Genomic DNA, 15,777 nt, shown 5'->3' with positions numbered 1-15,777 from the left:
CCTCAAAGCATTCTTAAAGCATTGAATAAGCCATTTAAAAGCAGTAATGTTTCTAACAACTTCTAAAACCCTACTCTTTTGGGGTTTAATATTCTTTTAATATTTTTTTTTCTTTACAGGATTTAATTATTGTTTTGAAAAGAGGGAATATTAATGCTACTGAAACTATTTTGTGAAAGAATGAGTAGAAGATGAATATGCAGTTTCTTTGAATGAAACTAGCAAGTGGGTGGTTCAAAACAAAAGATGCTGATTTTTCACACAACGTGCAGTCAAACTGAAACTTCTGCTGTTGCGTACTGTGAGTGCTAGAAGTGTCTCTGCTAATAAAAGTAATCAGATTAGTTCATAAAAGAAAGTTCAAGAGTGGTTGATAATACAAAGACATTGTTCTGGCTCTGAATTACTGTTTCCTAAATGATTTACTTGTATGAATGCACACAGACACATCCATGCATGTACCCTCCAGTAGCGCACACGTACCTATTTCTTGGGAGGTCCGTATACTGCAGTGATAAATGGATGGATATATAGATTTGTCATGCAAAATCTTGTGTGCTTTTAACTTTAACGTAGTCCTTGCTTTGAGAATAGAGGCTCAGCTGAGGGAATAATTATAGCTTTAGAATACAGAACATACTATTTTCTTCTATTAGGTAAGTGGTTGTCAGCTGATTAAAAAAAAAAAAAAAAAAAGCTTAACTTTTATTTCTAGCAATGCCCTAAATGTTAAACATATCAAGTGAGCATTCTTAGAAACATTAATATTCCATTTTTTTTAACTAATTTTACTCTGAACTGGAAAGCTAAATTTTCTATACAAGGATACAAAATGGTGTGAACGTTGAAGCCTTTGATTAGTGGTTGCAAATTTGTTTGTCCCTTAGCAACTTGTATTTACATAAAGATTAAGGCTGGTCAGAATGAAAGGGATAGGACATAGATGGAGAAAACATTAATAAGTTAGTACTCATGTATAAAAGATAAGTAGTCTTAGATGTTTCCTTAAGCTTTATTAAAATTGAATTTCTTTTTTTAAAGATGCAGTTAATATTTTTCCATGGTTGATCATTTCTAAAGAGAGGTCTGTCATGAGCTGCAGAATTAGAAAAATTAATGTATTGAGGTCAGACATTAGTATGTAAATTAAGCTTTGCTTTTATTCCATATGGCACCAGAAGCATTACCTTATAGTTGACCTTTCATTCATTTAGCCTGACTCAGCTGTGTCAGTCAAAACAATTAATTCTGAGGAGCAACTTTAAAGTGCAGGGCTCAGCTTTCTTCTCCTCCCCTTGCCTGTTGGAAAGCCCATGAGAAAGGAGCTGATGGAGAAAGTCTCTGTAAGTTTCCCTTCCTAGAGATTCGTTTCAGCAATTTGGAGTTTCTAACCCCTTCCCCACAACTCCACTGCAGCACTTGTCCACAAACATTTTGCAAGGTTTTCAGGGAGACTAGAGCAAAGCATGAGAACCTTGTGTGTTGTACAGGGACTCCTGAGATGGAGTCCCAAATGATGTAGTAAGTAAGATGCTGCTTGGAAGTCATGTTCTGGAGTAAGAAAGAACAGGATGGTAAGTATTGCATAAAAGTTTTTTAGTGACTTGAAGTGTTCTGTATATTACAAAAATGGTAATTCTGTATTTGCCATATGACTGAATTAACAATAGAAACAGAGGTGAAAATCCCTCATAAATGTTCACTGCTGTAGTACTTTGGGCTGTATTTCTGCTTCTTGTAGCTGTACTGACAGTGCTTACACCCGTCTTTAATTGGGTGACCCTTGGGGAGTTATGTCATCCAGCTTACCCTTATGGTGTGTAGATGGCAGATGGCACCTGAAATACAGAAGAAAATGTAATGGTGCATTGCAACAGAGTGTAATTTATCTTAGCACTAGGGCAAAAAATATGTCATGCACTGTTCCCTTGCAAAAATGTGCAGATCACAGTAAAACTCTGTTTTTATGGATCCTGAGTCTAGCTGTAATATACCTAGCTAGGCAGTTTTTCTTAATTAGATGAGACCACACAGAGATTGGGTGCATACAACTATGCTGAAGAGATACACAGAAAATAAAATTTTATTGAAGTACTACCTGTGGAAGCAGTGGAGAGTTACACTCTGAACGCAGTGTGAATGCCTGCAGTTACGGTGAAATTGCACCTTAACTGCACTGTTACAGGGAAACTGGTTTTGAGTTTTTATCCCTGATCTCAAAGGAAGCTGTAGGTTCTTCCTTTCTGTGGAGGAAGAAAATAAATTCTAGGTGGCAATTTAGATCTTCTGCTCTATATTGAACAATATTCTTGACTATAATAGAGTTTTTTTTCTATGAACAGAAACAGTTTTCTATTACCATAATGCATATCAAACATTTAATAATTTGTCTCTCTCCTTTCTAACAAAAAATTTCCATTCCTCCTACATCAGGGAGATGGGATCTTCCATATTTTTCCCACCACTTAATACCTTCCTATATGTAACAGCAACCAAACAGAACTGGGTGACAGACCTACTTTCCCATGATTTGGGAAGAAACAGAAACCATTATTTTTGCTATTTATTTTTGGTTTAGGTACTGAATGGTATTTTAAAAGCAGAATGTTGAAAATAGTCTGAGAAGGGAAACTTAACTGAGAATGTATCAGTTTATTTGGAGCAGGACCAGCGATAAATAGTGGACTTTTTTGCAAAGAGAGTTTATTATTAATAGAAATGTCCAGATTAAGGGGACTCACCATGATGATCCAAGAGATTCCTTTCACGCCTTGGTTCCCAGGTGTAGGTAGATGTCTTTACAGATATTCTCACTGCCTCTCTACATATTAGCTATTCCACAAAATGCAGCTGACTATCTTGGACAGAAATCTGAAAGAAGACCCTGAGAAAGACAAACCTGTGTACTCTAAACAGATTGTACATCCTTGAAATTCATAGAGATATCCTTCAGGTGTCAGGGCAAAGGTGAAACTGATTTGAGGAATTGAAGTGAAGACTTTTCCCTGAATTTTTATCACAATAAAGGTATAAGTAAAAATATCAGAAGCATAGATCGTCTAGTTGCCATTGTGGAGGTGGGCTGGCTTACACTCACTCCTGAAAAGTGAACGTGTGCTCTCGAGTGCTGAAATACCATCCTAATGCGTCTTATTGTCAGCTCTCCAGATATCTGTGTGGTTCAAAGCATTTCCTCTAAATTCACACAGATTGCTGTGGCTGACTTTGACTTTCAAAATATTCAGTAGAAAGGTAGCCTGTTGATGAGAAGCCTTGATTACTTGCAGAGGAGAACAGATATTTGGATCGGACATCTAACAGGAGATACGGCTAGTCTGTGACAGAAACAGGAGAAAAGAACTGGAACACAAGATGAGAGGTTTGGGCTATCTGTACAGGAATACGATTTGATCGGCCCCCTTGGTGTAATAAAAAATGTTAGTAGTGAAAGCCAGCAGTAGATCAAACAGATTTTCTGATGCTCAAAAAGCCATTTGGTATTGGTTTAGGAGCTCTTTCGAGCTAACAGTCTAATTCTATTTCAACGTTTCTAAATCCAAAATACTACTGCGTTTACCATTAGAAAGCTTTCGGGATTTTTCTGAACAGCAGCACATGACTACAGTTCTGCAGAGGCTTAATTAAATTAGAGTTATGGTACAAACAATGTAACCTTCTACATGGCTTCACACTTGGTCATGTCCTAGTTCATCTAGATGAAGTTTGGAATTTTTAAATTTGTGAACAGACCTCGTAGGATTCAAAATAGAAGACAGCATAATTATTTTCTTGGCTGTGCATACTCTGCCTCGTTTGGCCTCCAGAAGGTACTTGATGGCAGTGAAATCACTGTCCAATCTCATGTGAAGCAGAATGAAATTAGGAATTCATATTTTAATCTTTAACTAAAGACAAATGTTACGTTATCTTTCTACTTTGCTGTTTGCAGCAGAGGAATGTTATTAAAGCATGGCCTCAGGTTTTTTTAAAGACTTTTTAAAATCTTTCATTTATCAAAAAATTACTGGTACTCAACATTGGTGAAAGCCAGTGTGATTACAAAAGAAGTACCATTATTTGAATATTTTTTAACAGTATTGCTGTTACCAGAAGAGAACTCCCTGAAATGCAGCGTGACAGTCCCCCAGAGCAGCAATGGCTTAGCGCTTAAAATTACACAAACACCAAAAGAGGCTGAACACAGATGCTTTTCACAAAGAACTGTTGCAGCCTCATCTTTGCAGTTCATCTAAACAAACCTAGAGGTGGCATGTGCTGCAGGGAGAAGTTTCCTGCGTGGTTCAGTGCTGAGCAGCCACAGCTGGGCTCGCAGCCTGCAGGTGGTGCAGCTGAGGGCGAGCTGCTGTCATCTGTAGGTGTCAATGAGCAAGTTCAAAGCCCAGATTCTATGAGAGCTCAAAATTTGGCTCCAAAAGTGGCTTTTAGACATTAGATATCACAGCATAATTCACATTTTCTTTGCAGTCCTTACTTTTTTCCTTAGTGTTAATGTTGCCATACATTTATTTTCATTATGCCTCTCACTGGAAGTTAAAAGTATTACTTTGAAGTATTCTAGACTGAAAGAAGACAGCGTGTCAATGGATTAATGCCTTTCAGGGAAACTTAGGAGAAAGGAGGCTAAAAATCCCACGGGGATATTTGGTATGGATGACTGACTACGGGATGGCTGGAAGTGGGCTAAGGAAAGCTGCTGCCTTTTAGAATCAGAGTTGGAAGGTACAGATTTGCTGTAGATTTGACTTGATAATTTTTAAAGTACTGTGGGTGGATAATAACTGTGTTGATTGTTATTCTCTGTTGGAACAGAACTTTATGAAGGACACTGAATCTGCTCAGGAGCACAAAAGATCAATGTAGTAAAAGCACTAATTCTTAAATATGTAGTGTGAATTATATTCCTAATGATTGTACTTAGAAAAGCGACGGGAAAGAAAATGAAAACCTGTGTATACTTAGCGGGTGCAGCTATCAGCAGCTATCAGACTTTCTGAGCTTATGACAATAGCAATCTTCAATTTTATTTAGGTGTGTCAAAAGCAGAAAAAATGTAAAAATGTCATGCTGAATAAACATGATATTCATTTCTTAATCTTTGTCTCAACCAGCTTTATTTAGAGAATTTGGCAACAACAATGAAGATGAAATAATATATTTTGACAGTATTCACAGAGGATTTGTAGAAAAAATAATGGGATTGCCCAGAAATTGTCTTCGGACTTGTGGCTGTATGTGTTTATGTGAACTGTATCACTTCTGAATATACTGATAGAATTTCTTCTTTGCAAACATATCTTAATGTGCTTTTTGTTCCTCACTTATCAGGGAGCATAGGAGCTTCTAAACATTATTGGAAAATAAGTTTAAAAACAGCATTGGATTATTATGATCTCTAAGTATTTCCCATTAAATGCTCCATGAAATTTCATGTAACTTGCTTTTTAAACTAAATTAGTTTGCTGGTAGTAACAAAAAATAAATAAATGCAGAAAGACAACTATTGAATCTTGCAAGGGTAAGGTTAACATAAGATGCAATTATTTTATGCTACAGATCTCAGACTTCAGAGCATGTGTCAGAAACAAAAGATGAGCTACTGGATGCAGGACCAGCAGACGGACTGGAATATGATACCAGCAAAACTACGGAGGCAGGCCTGCCTTCCCTTTGTCTCAAGCAGGTGTTTCCAAAGTATGCTAAGCAGTTCAATTATCTGCGACTTGTGGACAAAGTGGCTGCATTGTTTATCCGATTTCTTGGTGTAAAAGGGACGACAAAGTTGGGGCCAACAGGTTTCCGAACATTTATAAGGTTAGTAATATGTCCTCTTTAGGAATGGAATGAGGTGTAGCACGGAAGTTAGAAACTCAAAGCCCTACTAGGAAGCAGTACTGGTACTGCTACTATTGATTATTTTCAGTTTTGTTGCATTAAAATAGGCCTTAACAGCTTTACGCTTTTAGCTGGTAGATTTAGTAATAGCTTTTAAAGGAACTTTTCCCCTTAAGTTCCATTGAAACATTGCATATTAAAAATAATATAAAACACTATATATACTACCAAATTCCCCAAATGCCTGACCTATGATTGTGTCTAGTAGAAATGTGGGTCTTTGTTCAACAGCAGATCAGTAGTACTTTGAGAGACAGTATTTGCAGTCCTTGTCAGCATGTCATGCTTCTAGTAAACCCCAGGAATACAATTGTGAAAAAGTGACAATTGAAATTGGGTCACTTGAGATCTGATTTTGCTAGCTATGGGGCCACAGCTCTCTGCCAAAGTAAAGGATTTCCAAGTGCCAGTGCAATGCATTGTGCACTAAGGATTTGCATTATGAAATTGCAACTTGCAGTTGCAAGGAACTCAATTTATTTTTTTTTCCACAAACTTTTAATTTTTTTTCATTTTTTTTTTTATGGATGAATCTGGTCGTGTCATGGTACAAATATCTCATGTTCTGCTTCCATTGACAGTGACAAAATAAATAAGCAGCAGATGTAGTCTTAAAAATATAGATTCTGTTTCTGTGCAGATGCATTTAGTATTCAGGAATGAATATAAACAATTTGATTTATACAAATTACAGATATATAGAAAAATACTAAAGGCATCTGCTCTATCTACAGACCAGTGCAGGATGTTTTCCAGTTCTGTATTTTCTATTGTTTGGTCCAGCCTTAACTTGGCACTTGTCAGATGAGCACAGTATAAATGCCAACATTTTCTTTTAATAATATTAAAATAAATTGTCATATCATAATGAATACTCTTTGCAGTTTCCTCATGCATGTTAACTTAAACTTCTTAATATTAGCAAATATTTTTCTTTATTTTCCCCCAGAGGATCTAAGTCAGTTGTCTGGCCTCTTTCTGAAATGCTGTCTTTACTGCTCCTTTCAGAAAGAAGATTGTTTCTGAGATGTGTTCTGTCTCACTTTTCAAGAATGAAATGGCACACAAGTGTGATTTGTGTGTATGTGCAAACGTGTGGGCAAGTGGTTGCAACGGTTATCACTCAAACTTTTGCTAACCAAAATTTGTCCCCCCCCTTCAATGATTTCTTCATTCAAAAAAAAAAAAAAGAGAGAGAAACACATAGTGAGGCTCTAACATTTTTTTAAAGTTATTTTTATTTTTGGACTATCTAGGCCACATCTGAGCTCTCTTCTGTTTTAAATAAGCTCTGCTTAGGCTACTAAAAATTAGGATTCTTTTAAATTATCTTTTTTTTTTTTCTGGCTAGAACTTTTGGCCAGCTCTTTGGCATGTGCACTGGTTCCATCCAGGCTGCCAGACATCTGGAAATCCTGGACAGATGGCTAATTCTCATCTACTGATCAACAATATACTGTGGGCTTAGACCACACAAGTCAGATCTCCCACATGTGCTTATCACCAAATGCTTAAGATGCATCCAGAGATGCTGCGGTTCTCTGTGCAGTGCTCAGTAACGCATAGGATAAATCTGTTCAGTGTTCAGACAGGAAGAAATGATTCTGTGCCTGAAAGCTTTCCTCCAACCCTTTCCAAACAGGATCAGTCAGTCAAATAGAGTATTTCTCTGTGCAAACTCTGCTTTATGCAGATAGTCTGTGCAGGTTTGTGTTGGGTTTTACCATGTACCAATTACCTTCATTCTGCTATGGCCTCAGAAAGCATAGTAGCAACAGCCTCAGAGAAAGTTGTGTTTAACAGGTTGTCAAGTCTTATTTCTTATTTAAATATTCCGAACTTTTTGCTTGCTTGTTGCAAAACCAAGATAGACGAGTTAATCTGTAATCTGACCTGCTGCCTTTTGTTGCTAGATATTGACATGAGATTGAATGTGCAGATGGGATTTAGATGTGTGCCTCCAACTGCTCATCCTGTCCAGAGCCGTTTCTTGGCAAAGATGGCACTGACATGATTCGAACAGACAGCAGGGCTAGTTGCATATGTGAGATGTTCTGCATATGGAAAACACAGGGCCTTTCCCATTTCAGATATATACACCTAATGAACATTGGTTTGTTTGGCATCTGCTATTTGTATGTTCTGTGTGACTTTGTATAACTGTGTATGTTACAACGGGTGTGTACGTATGACACAAGTAAACTTTTCTTCCTGTTTTCTCTCCATTGCTCTTGCACAAATTTTTCTACCTTGGAAGTTTGGAAGTAAGCAGACTTCTTTTTTTCTTTAACAGAAACTGCAAACTGAGTAACAGCAATTTTTCAATGGCTTCGGTAGATATCTTATACATTGATATCACGAGAAGGTGGAACAGCATGGGAATTGATCACAGAGAATCAGGTAATGCTATTTTGTATTTGAAGATTCTGGAAGCTTTTTTTTTTTTTGTATCTTTGGTAGCTCAAGCACACCCCAAACTTAGTAAAGAATAATGGGAACAAGGCATGTAAATCTGAGGCATGTACATGTACAACAAATTGTTCTATTTAGTTCTATGGCAGTTTACCTTCATAGATAGAATACATGTTGGTTTTCAGTTTGTTTATTGGAACAAATCTTCTGTAAATCTTCTCCCTTCATATGCTTGCAGTTTTGCATGCATAATTCTTGTTGCTGTTTGCAGAGGAGCATTTAAAAACACTCCCAGTGGAACCTCCAACTTAATTACAGTGTAAGAAGATATGTTTGTATTAGAGTAGCTTACATGGTCTAGCAAAAAATCAAACAAACAAAAAGCTGTGCAGGAGCTAGAAATAAATATGCTTAACTTCATTTTGATTTAATTCTGTTCTCCAAACGGGTTACTATGGGGACAAAGAAAACTACCCGTACTACTTTCCAGAGAGTTTCCCCCTGCCCAACTGTATACTCCTTTTTTTTTTTTTTTCATTTGCATTGTCCTTGTGGTGGCTCAGGGAAGGACAATAGGTTTCCGCACAAACTCCCACAGTGCTCAGCTATTAAATTGGCTCTTAGTAAAGAAAAATAGCAGCACATTCTCCTACAAGCACCCCTTGTTGCAAATTGTGCTTCTGTTTGTTCTTACAGGAGCATTAGTCACTTAAGTCACTTTTAACCATTTTTGCATCTAATGTGGGTTGTAGGGCTCAATGTAAATGTACTCAGAATGGCTGAAAGGCTTCTATAGGGAACTTACCCTAATGGAGATTCACTTGTCCTTGGACTTCTTCCTCCTTTCAGTTGGTCAGAGGCATTTTCTGCAGGAAGTTCCAGGTTTGTACCACAGTGTGACACTTGGAGTGTCCTTTCCATTGAGCAACCTCAGGGGGAGGTGCTATAGATCAGGCATCTAATTTATTTATTTTTTTACTTCTCCATTATGAAAAGGCATTTAAACTAAAATATATGTTAGCCAAGAACAGCGACTGTGGGAAGCTGTTTAATGAACTGTCTTCAGTTTACCTGTACGCACAGTAGAGTTCATCCCCTTTCACTTCTTGGGCTTATCAGACAGATTTTTCATAAATTCCTTTCAAAGGAAAACAACTAATTGAAATGTCAGTGGTTTCTTCTTTTGTGAGTTTGGCTCTTATCTTCTGCTCTCAGTAAAGGGCAGGCGTTCTTGGATGTAATTAGTTTCCCCTCAGTGAGAAATGGTTATAATAGCATTGGATCCACCCTGATAACCCTTGGGCCCTAGAACTGACTTTGTACGTGCAGATCAGCAAGATAACTTCCAGTGTGAGTATTTGCACTGGTGAAGTTTAGAAAATATTTCTCACAACAAAGACCTCTTCAAATCTAATTTTTGTAAATATTTGAATATATACTTTTGTCCTAAGTGGTAGCACACTATTGCTGCAGCACTAAAGGACTTGGAAGTGTTGAATGCTGGGGATGATACCGGGATGCCCCACTTCCTGTTACTTAATACAAATTGCATCACGTTTGTTTTCCTGACGTTACTAAAACAAATTATTTGCTCAAGAGAATAGGTGGTTACTAAACATCAACAAAGGGTTTCTTCTGTTGATTATCTTGTGGACTTAGGTTTTTAAAGTAAACATAAATGTTTCTGAAATAATACCAAGGTGTTAACATGGTAGGCAGCACTAGGGCAGCAGAGCATTGCTTGAGGGGCCCAGATTTGCTCACATCTAAAAATTCCTCGTGTTCCCCAGGTATAATAATATTCAGCCTTTGCTTTAAAAATGTGATGTGCTTTCAGTTTAAAGTCCGTTGTTTGTCCAAGACAAATTCTTCTAAATATGTTTGTAGAAGTTGGTTTTCGAGCATCTTTGATTCAAAAAGTCATAGTCTGCGTTCTGTTGTCTTTTCCTGTATTCTTAGGTTTACCTGGCTATGTACATAGCCAGGGAACCCAGCCCCTGCAAAATGTGGGAGGTTAATAACTCTAATAGCGTGCTCAGTTCTTCATTCAGAAGATGAGACACTTTGGAAGGTTTCAGAATATCTATGTTCTTATTATATGTTCAGCCTTATTAGTGAAAAGCAAGGTTTGCATTTCTTGATTAAATAATTAAGAATGAAGAGTGTTTCTCTGGCTAAATAAACCACTTTTGCATAATGCATTTTTAATAACTTTGTGAACAACTGATCCATATATTCTAGATATAATTTTGTGAGGTGTTTGCAGTGAGTTGGTGAGTTTATTTGCAGTTATGAAGAAAACATATTGAAAACAAATAAAATTAAGAAAGACTCTTAAAATTTGCTAGAAAGGCAGTCAACCTCACTTTAGTAGTGAGTTACTTCCCCATCTGCTTTGGTCACATTTTTAGATCTAAGGCAGTAATCTATCAAAATAGCAGAGTTTAATGATTATTTCTTTCATATATTAATGGTGTAAATACACCATTTAATATATAACTTAAGTTCTAAAATTGCTATTACATTTCTATATAAAATTGAATGTCTAAATTTGGCAACTCTTCAGTAGTTTTTGTAAAACATTGAATAATTTCAATTGCACTAATACGATTCTGTTGTTGTTGAGAAGGGAGTTAGTGACATGTCTTTTTTGAGCAGTTTACAGCAGGGAAACAACAGCTGAAGGTTTTATACTGCTGCTCATTGTGGCCATCAAGGTGGATTGTCAAGGTTGCATTTAAATAAGCTTGGGATAAAGAAATCTCAGTGCCGCGGGTATAAACTAGCATGCTGGTCACAGAGCTGCAAGCTGGCGTCTTCTGAGAAACTGGTTCAAAATAGGTTTTTATATAAGAAGTTGAACTTGGACATCAAGTATATAATCCTGCATTTTTTTTTGAATGTTAAAATAGCAGAAAAATCAGAAGGTTTCCCAGCTGAGGCTGACTTCTTGTATTTGATATCATTACTCCCTTGCATAAAATGGATCTGCAGTTCTCTCCTGCAGAAAGATCAATAGTCTCAGTGAGACACGTAATTTCTGAGTGGGGGCAGGTATGACAGTGAAATTATTTCTGTGTAAACTTATTTGAATATTTAAACATGCTTCCAAAATGTTAATGAATTTTCTCTTTGTAAGAAATAGATAAGTATTATTTTGTCTTAGTTGAATGCAGATATCCTATAATAATATTCTGTAGACTCTGGTTGTGAAGTCAGATAAGGCACAAGGGGGATAAGTAAAATAGACTTTGCAAGTGGTGGATGGAAAGAATAAATCCAGGCCTAGGATTAGCTGGGAGAAAATGGAGACACAGTGCAGCGGGGTTGCTGTGGCTGTTTGTGTGTGGATTCCTGCACTACTTTAGGCAGGTTTGGGTCACCTTAGTTTCACCGATGTGGACAAGTTTCCAGGTGCAAGTAGTATCTAGGCAGGTTTTGAGAGAACTGAGTATTTGTGTTCAGTATTTCAGTGTGGGTGTGACAGTTACGTGGTTAGCTGATAGAATATCTCTACCAAGAAAAAGGCTTTCAGAAATTAACAGATTTGTTGAGTCTCGATGTTTTCTAGGTGTTAAGCACGCGCACTAAACAAACAAAAAACCCATTTCTGATGGCTTTGTGTTTGGCCCCCTTCAGCTGTGGCCAATACAAGAGCCGCTGCTGTTGCTGTAAAACAGCAGCTTCTAACTTTTCTCATTAAATGCTTCACATGAGTGTCACTTATGAGGGAGAAAGTGTGGATGTGACTAAAGGTGTTTTCCCTGTCTGCAGCTCACCGTGACTGATAAAATAATTTACTGAGCTGGCAGCTGCTGCTTTCAGATAACCCAGCAATTCAAGCTGTTCTACAGCCAAGGCTGTAAGCAATCCAGCTGCAGTCTGAGTTGAGAGAAATTATACTTCAGAATGTAATTGTAATATTTTGAAAAGGTGCCTTTCCTGCGGCACCAATAAGCCAACACTGAGTTTAAAAAACAAAACAACAAACATTTCAATATCTCATCCTAAAATAATCTTCTAAAATATATGTTCAAACTGGGGGAGCCAGTTAAAACACAAAGCAACTGTAACTGTTCCTTGGTGCTTGCGTTCTGCAAAACTGATTGTGGTCGGGCTTCTTAATTAAGAATTAAATTAGGTATTACTTCAAGGTTTTAAGTATAATAATTAGGGTTAATATGCAGCCCCTCTTTCCGTTGCCTGTGGTAATTTGTTACTGGGTTGATGTGATAAAAGAAACACCTGAAGAGCTCTGTACTGCAGTGTATGGCTTCTGCAGGGTACTTTTGTTTGTGAAGGGGCAAAGTAGAGTTTTATTAGAGCAGAGCAATTTTTTTTGGCACTGCACCACTTTCCCTTTGTACAATTAGACTGTTTGGTTTTTATTCAGTTGAAACAAAAATACCTCTTGTAGAGGTCTAGGGTCTAAGGCTGATCATGGGTCAGTTTAATTACACATTTTGAACCCAGTTGTTGGTGTACCTGTTTGCATCTGGATGCCAGGGTGCTGTTCAGGCTGATGTTTGTAAAAACTGCAGTAGCCTCAATGATAAGGAGTATCCCTTGTCTGCAACCCAGCCTGGGCATCTGCTGTACTGAAACACAAAATGAGCTCAAGTGTGAGGTACATGCAAACAAAGCTTTGTCTTTTGGCCTTTTTTTTTCCCTCCTAATGAGAGTTGTATATGGCTGCTTTTTAAATCAAATGAAGTTAACTAGCACAATTGCATGTGTTGACACATGGCACATACACATTTGGTGTTGGTAGCAAAGAAATAAGATTTATTATGTTTTAAGATTGCAGTTTGCTGGCGCACACGGTGTTATGAATCTCCTTTAAACTCCTTTTCCTTGCAGGAATGTGTTTGCAAGCCTTTGTTGAAGCTTTCTTCTACCTGGCTCAGAAAAAATACAAGTCGCTTCCTCTTCACGAGCAAGTGGCATCACTGATTGACTTCTGTGAGTATCATCTGGCTGCCCTGGACGAAAAGCGCCTGGTGTGTGGACGAGGGATTCTGGAGCGCCGAAGTGCAGTAGCTACTTCTCAGACTGAAGGACTTCAACTTACAGCAGCTGCACATAACACCCCTCCTAAAGCACAGAGCCACAGCTAGTAAATTTGCAGATTATAGAAATCATCGCTATTAGCAGTGCTATTTCACCAGGGTGGAGCAGGGAGAGACTGAGGGAACTGAGAATTAATCTCCAGGTACGTACATACTGCAGCAGAGGGAACAGGCTGTTGAATTCCTTCATCCGATGGTCACAATTTGTTTATTACAGCTTTTTCTTTCTTATTTATGCTCTTCAAAAGGTCAACTGCAAGGTCCCATTCTCAAATAATGATCTTCCCTCACAATGGCTTTTTTTTTTTTAAACTTCTCCATTGAACCTGCAGTACACCTCAGTGACAAACTGTGCTTTTATTCAGAGTGTGAAGACAAGGAACAAAAATGCAGTGGGATGATAACCACCATCATGGGATTGGTTGAACTGAGAGGCATACTCATGTCAAAGGAATTACACTATTTTGTATGCACTGAATGTATCATGAAAACCAAGTAAGAAGCTGCAGTCTCAAATAGGTCGTGTGCTTTGGAGAACTAAAATCTGGAATTGAATTTCTGGTCAGACGTCAGGCTTTTGACCCTGAAACAGTGACTTGAACTGTACTTGTTGGTATCAGTACAGATGTGCTCATTGTCTATGGCTATGTACTTATTTTTATAGTCAATCTTAAAACACTGACATCATATTTTGGCTTCTATTTTGTACGTCTTTGCCATGACAAGTACTGTTAATTTTTTAAAGAAAAACTAAAGATGTTTATCCTTTTGCTTCCACAGAAAAAATAAGATCACACTTATTCACAGGAAAAAAAAAGTCAAATTTTGTTAGTTAAGTGGTGCTTTTGTCTTCAGGTACTAAGCACTGCTGCTGCAAAGAGCCTTACAGTGTAAGGTGTAAGAGGTCTTTTAAGTTCCAGTGAAACCAATCCTGTCACTGACTTTAGGCTAAACTAATTGCATTCTAGGTTTGCTTTTCTTATATACTTTTTGGCTGTTTGTTATCCTATTTGGAACTGCATTAACATCTGGAGCAGATTTTTTTTTTCTTTTTGCACATATCTTCATATTTCCCTTAAGTAAGTACAACTCTCTACAAATTAGATCTTTATTATTTAACAGGATATTTTGTCAAGAATGCTGGACTATACCACTGGAGCTCTTTTGGAGGAGTTCTACAGAATAGTCTTATTTTTCAAGAAATGAACTGTGAGTTCCATAATCACACTCTTCTTGGGGGTGGGGGGGAGCAGAGACACGAGACTGGTTGTAAAGACAACGAATAACTTGGAACTTCAGGGCTGCTCAGCCAATTTTTTTTTATTGCCTCATATTTTATTACCATAATGTATTTCTACATAGCTTGATTTTTCTCCTCTGTTCTGTTCTTTACTGTTAATAATCTACTTGTGTTCTAGTGTTTATCACACTGTCAAAAACTCGAAGTTGTAAGATGGCACAATGCCTGGGCAGTTAGGCTTGGATTTGAGAAAATTACCTGATCTTGATGTCTAAATGTTCCAGCGGCTGGCATACCAGAAATGTTACCTGGAATACACGAAGTGTGTTGTCAATACAGAGAAAGTCCATGCATTTAATGTCATAGACTAAATGCACACACAATATTGAGTGACTTTTTGCTCTAGGAAAAGTTCAGTATTTACTTTCTTGATTTTTAGGTTTAAGCAGCATGCATTTTTCCCAAGTGGCAATTGGTAGCATGGCAATACAGTGCAGAAGTCCACACATTTAATGTCACGGACTAAATGCACACACAATATTGAGTGACTTTTTGCTCTAGGAAAAGTTTAGAATTTACTTTCTTGAGTTGTAGGTTTAAGCAGCATGTGTTTTTCCCAAGTAGCATGGCAATACAATGCAGAAGTCAAGCTGCGCATGCAAGAAACTAATACCTAGCATGTGCTAATAACAGATGTGGGAGTAGTTTCTTCTCTTATTCCTCTGTAACAGAAATAAGAGTAATAGTAGACGATAGTTGTTTTTTTTTTTAGTGGCTAGACAGTTTGAAACTTTGTGTTGTACATAAGAGGGTGATTGTAGACTAATGCCACTGCCCTCTGCCTTGTTTAAGTTTCATAAAGATTATTGCAGTATGAAGATAAAATGCCAAACTCCAAGGTCTGGCAGCTGTCAGAACAAATGAAGCTGAAAGGGTCATTTTTTTTTCACACTTTCATTGTAATATATTTGAAGGCATTCACAAGTTGAAAAATGGTTACTTCTCATTTTGTGACATCTGACATTTGTCTTGCAATTGGCAGTGTGTTACTAGAAAATAGCTTACAGTTGCTCTCATCTTGTGATTGATGTCCTGTAAAGACAGAGTTATAGAAGACTAAGATTTGAAATGGTATAAATGTGA

General features: G+C 37.4%; 1 protein-coding gene across 1 annotated transcript in view; it reads left to right on the top strand.

Moving 5' to 3' along the window:
- TTLL11 (tubulin tyrosine ligase like 11) overlaps window positions 1–13,476 on the top strand; it is a gene marked incomplete at its 3' end in the record, with an annotated part of 36,868 nt that extends 23,392 nt beyond the window's left edge. Inside the window, 4 exon segments of the mRNA XM_084298847.1 lie at window positions 5,575–5,832; window positions 8,207–8,313; window positions 13,186–13,409; window positions 13,411–13,476. Coding sequence (XP_084154973.1) covers window positions 5,575–5,832; window positions 8,207–8,313; window positions 13,186–13,409; window positions 13,411–13,476 — 655 coding nt within the window.
- Window positions 13,477–15,777: the final 2,301 nt, after the last annotated feature.

The sequence above is a fragment of the Netta rufina genome (assembly GCF_964035555.1).
Source record: "Netta rufina genome assembly, chromosome: 20".
Lineage (NCBI taxonomy): Eukaryota > Metazoa > Chordata > Aves > Anseriformes > Anatidae > Netta > Netta rufina.
The sequence above is the reverse complement of the archived record's forward strand: the minus strand, read 5'-3'. Positions and strand labels throughout refer to the sequence as shown.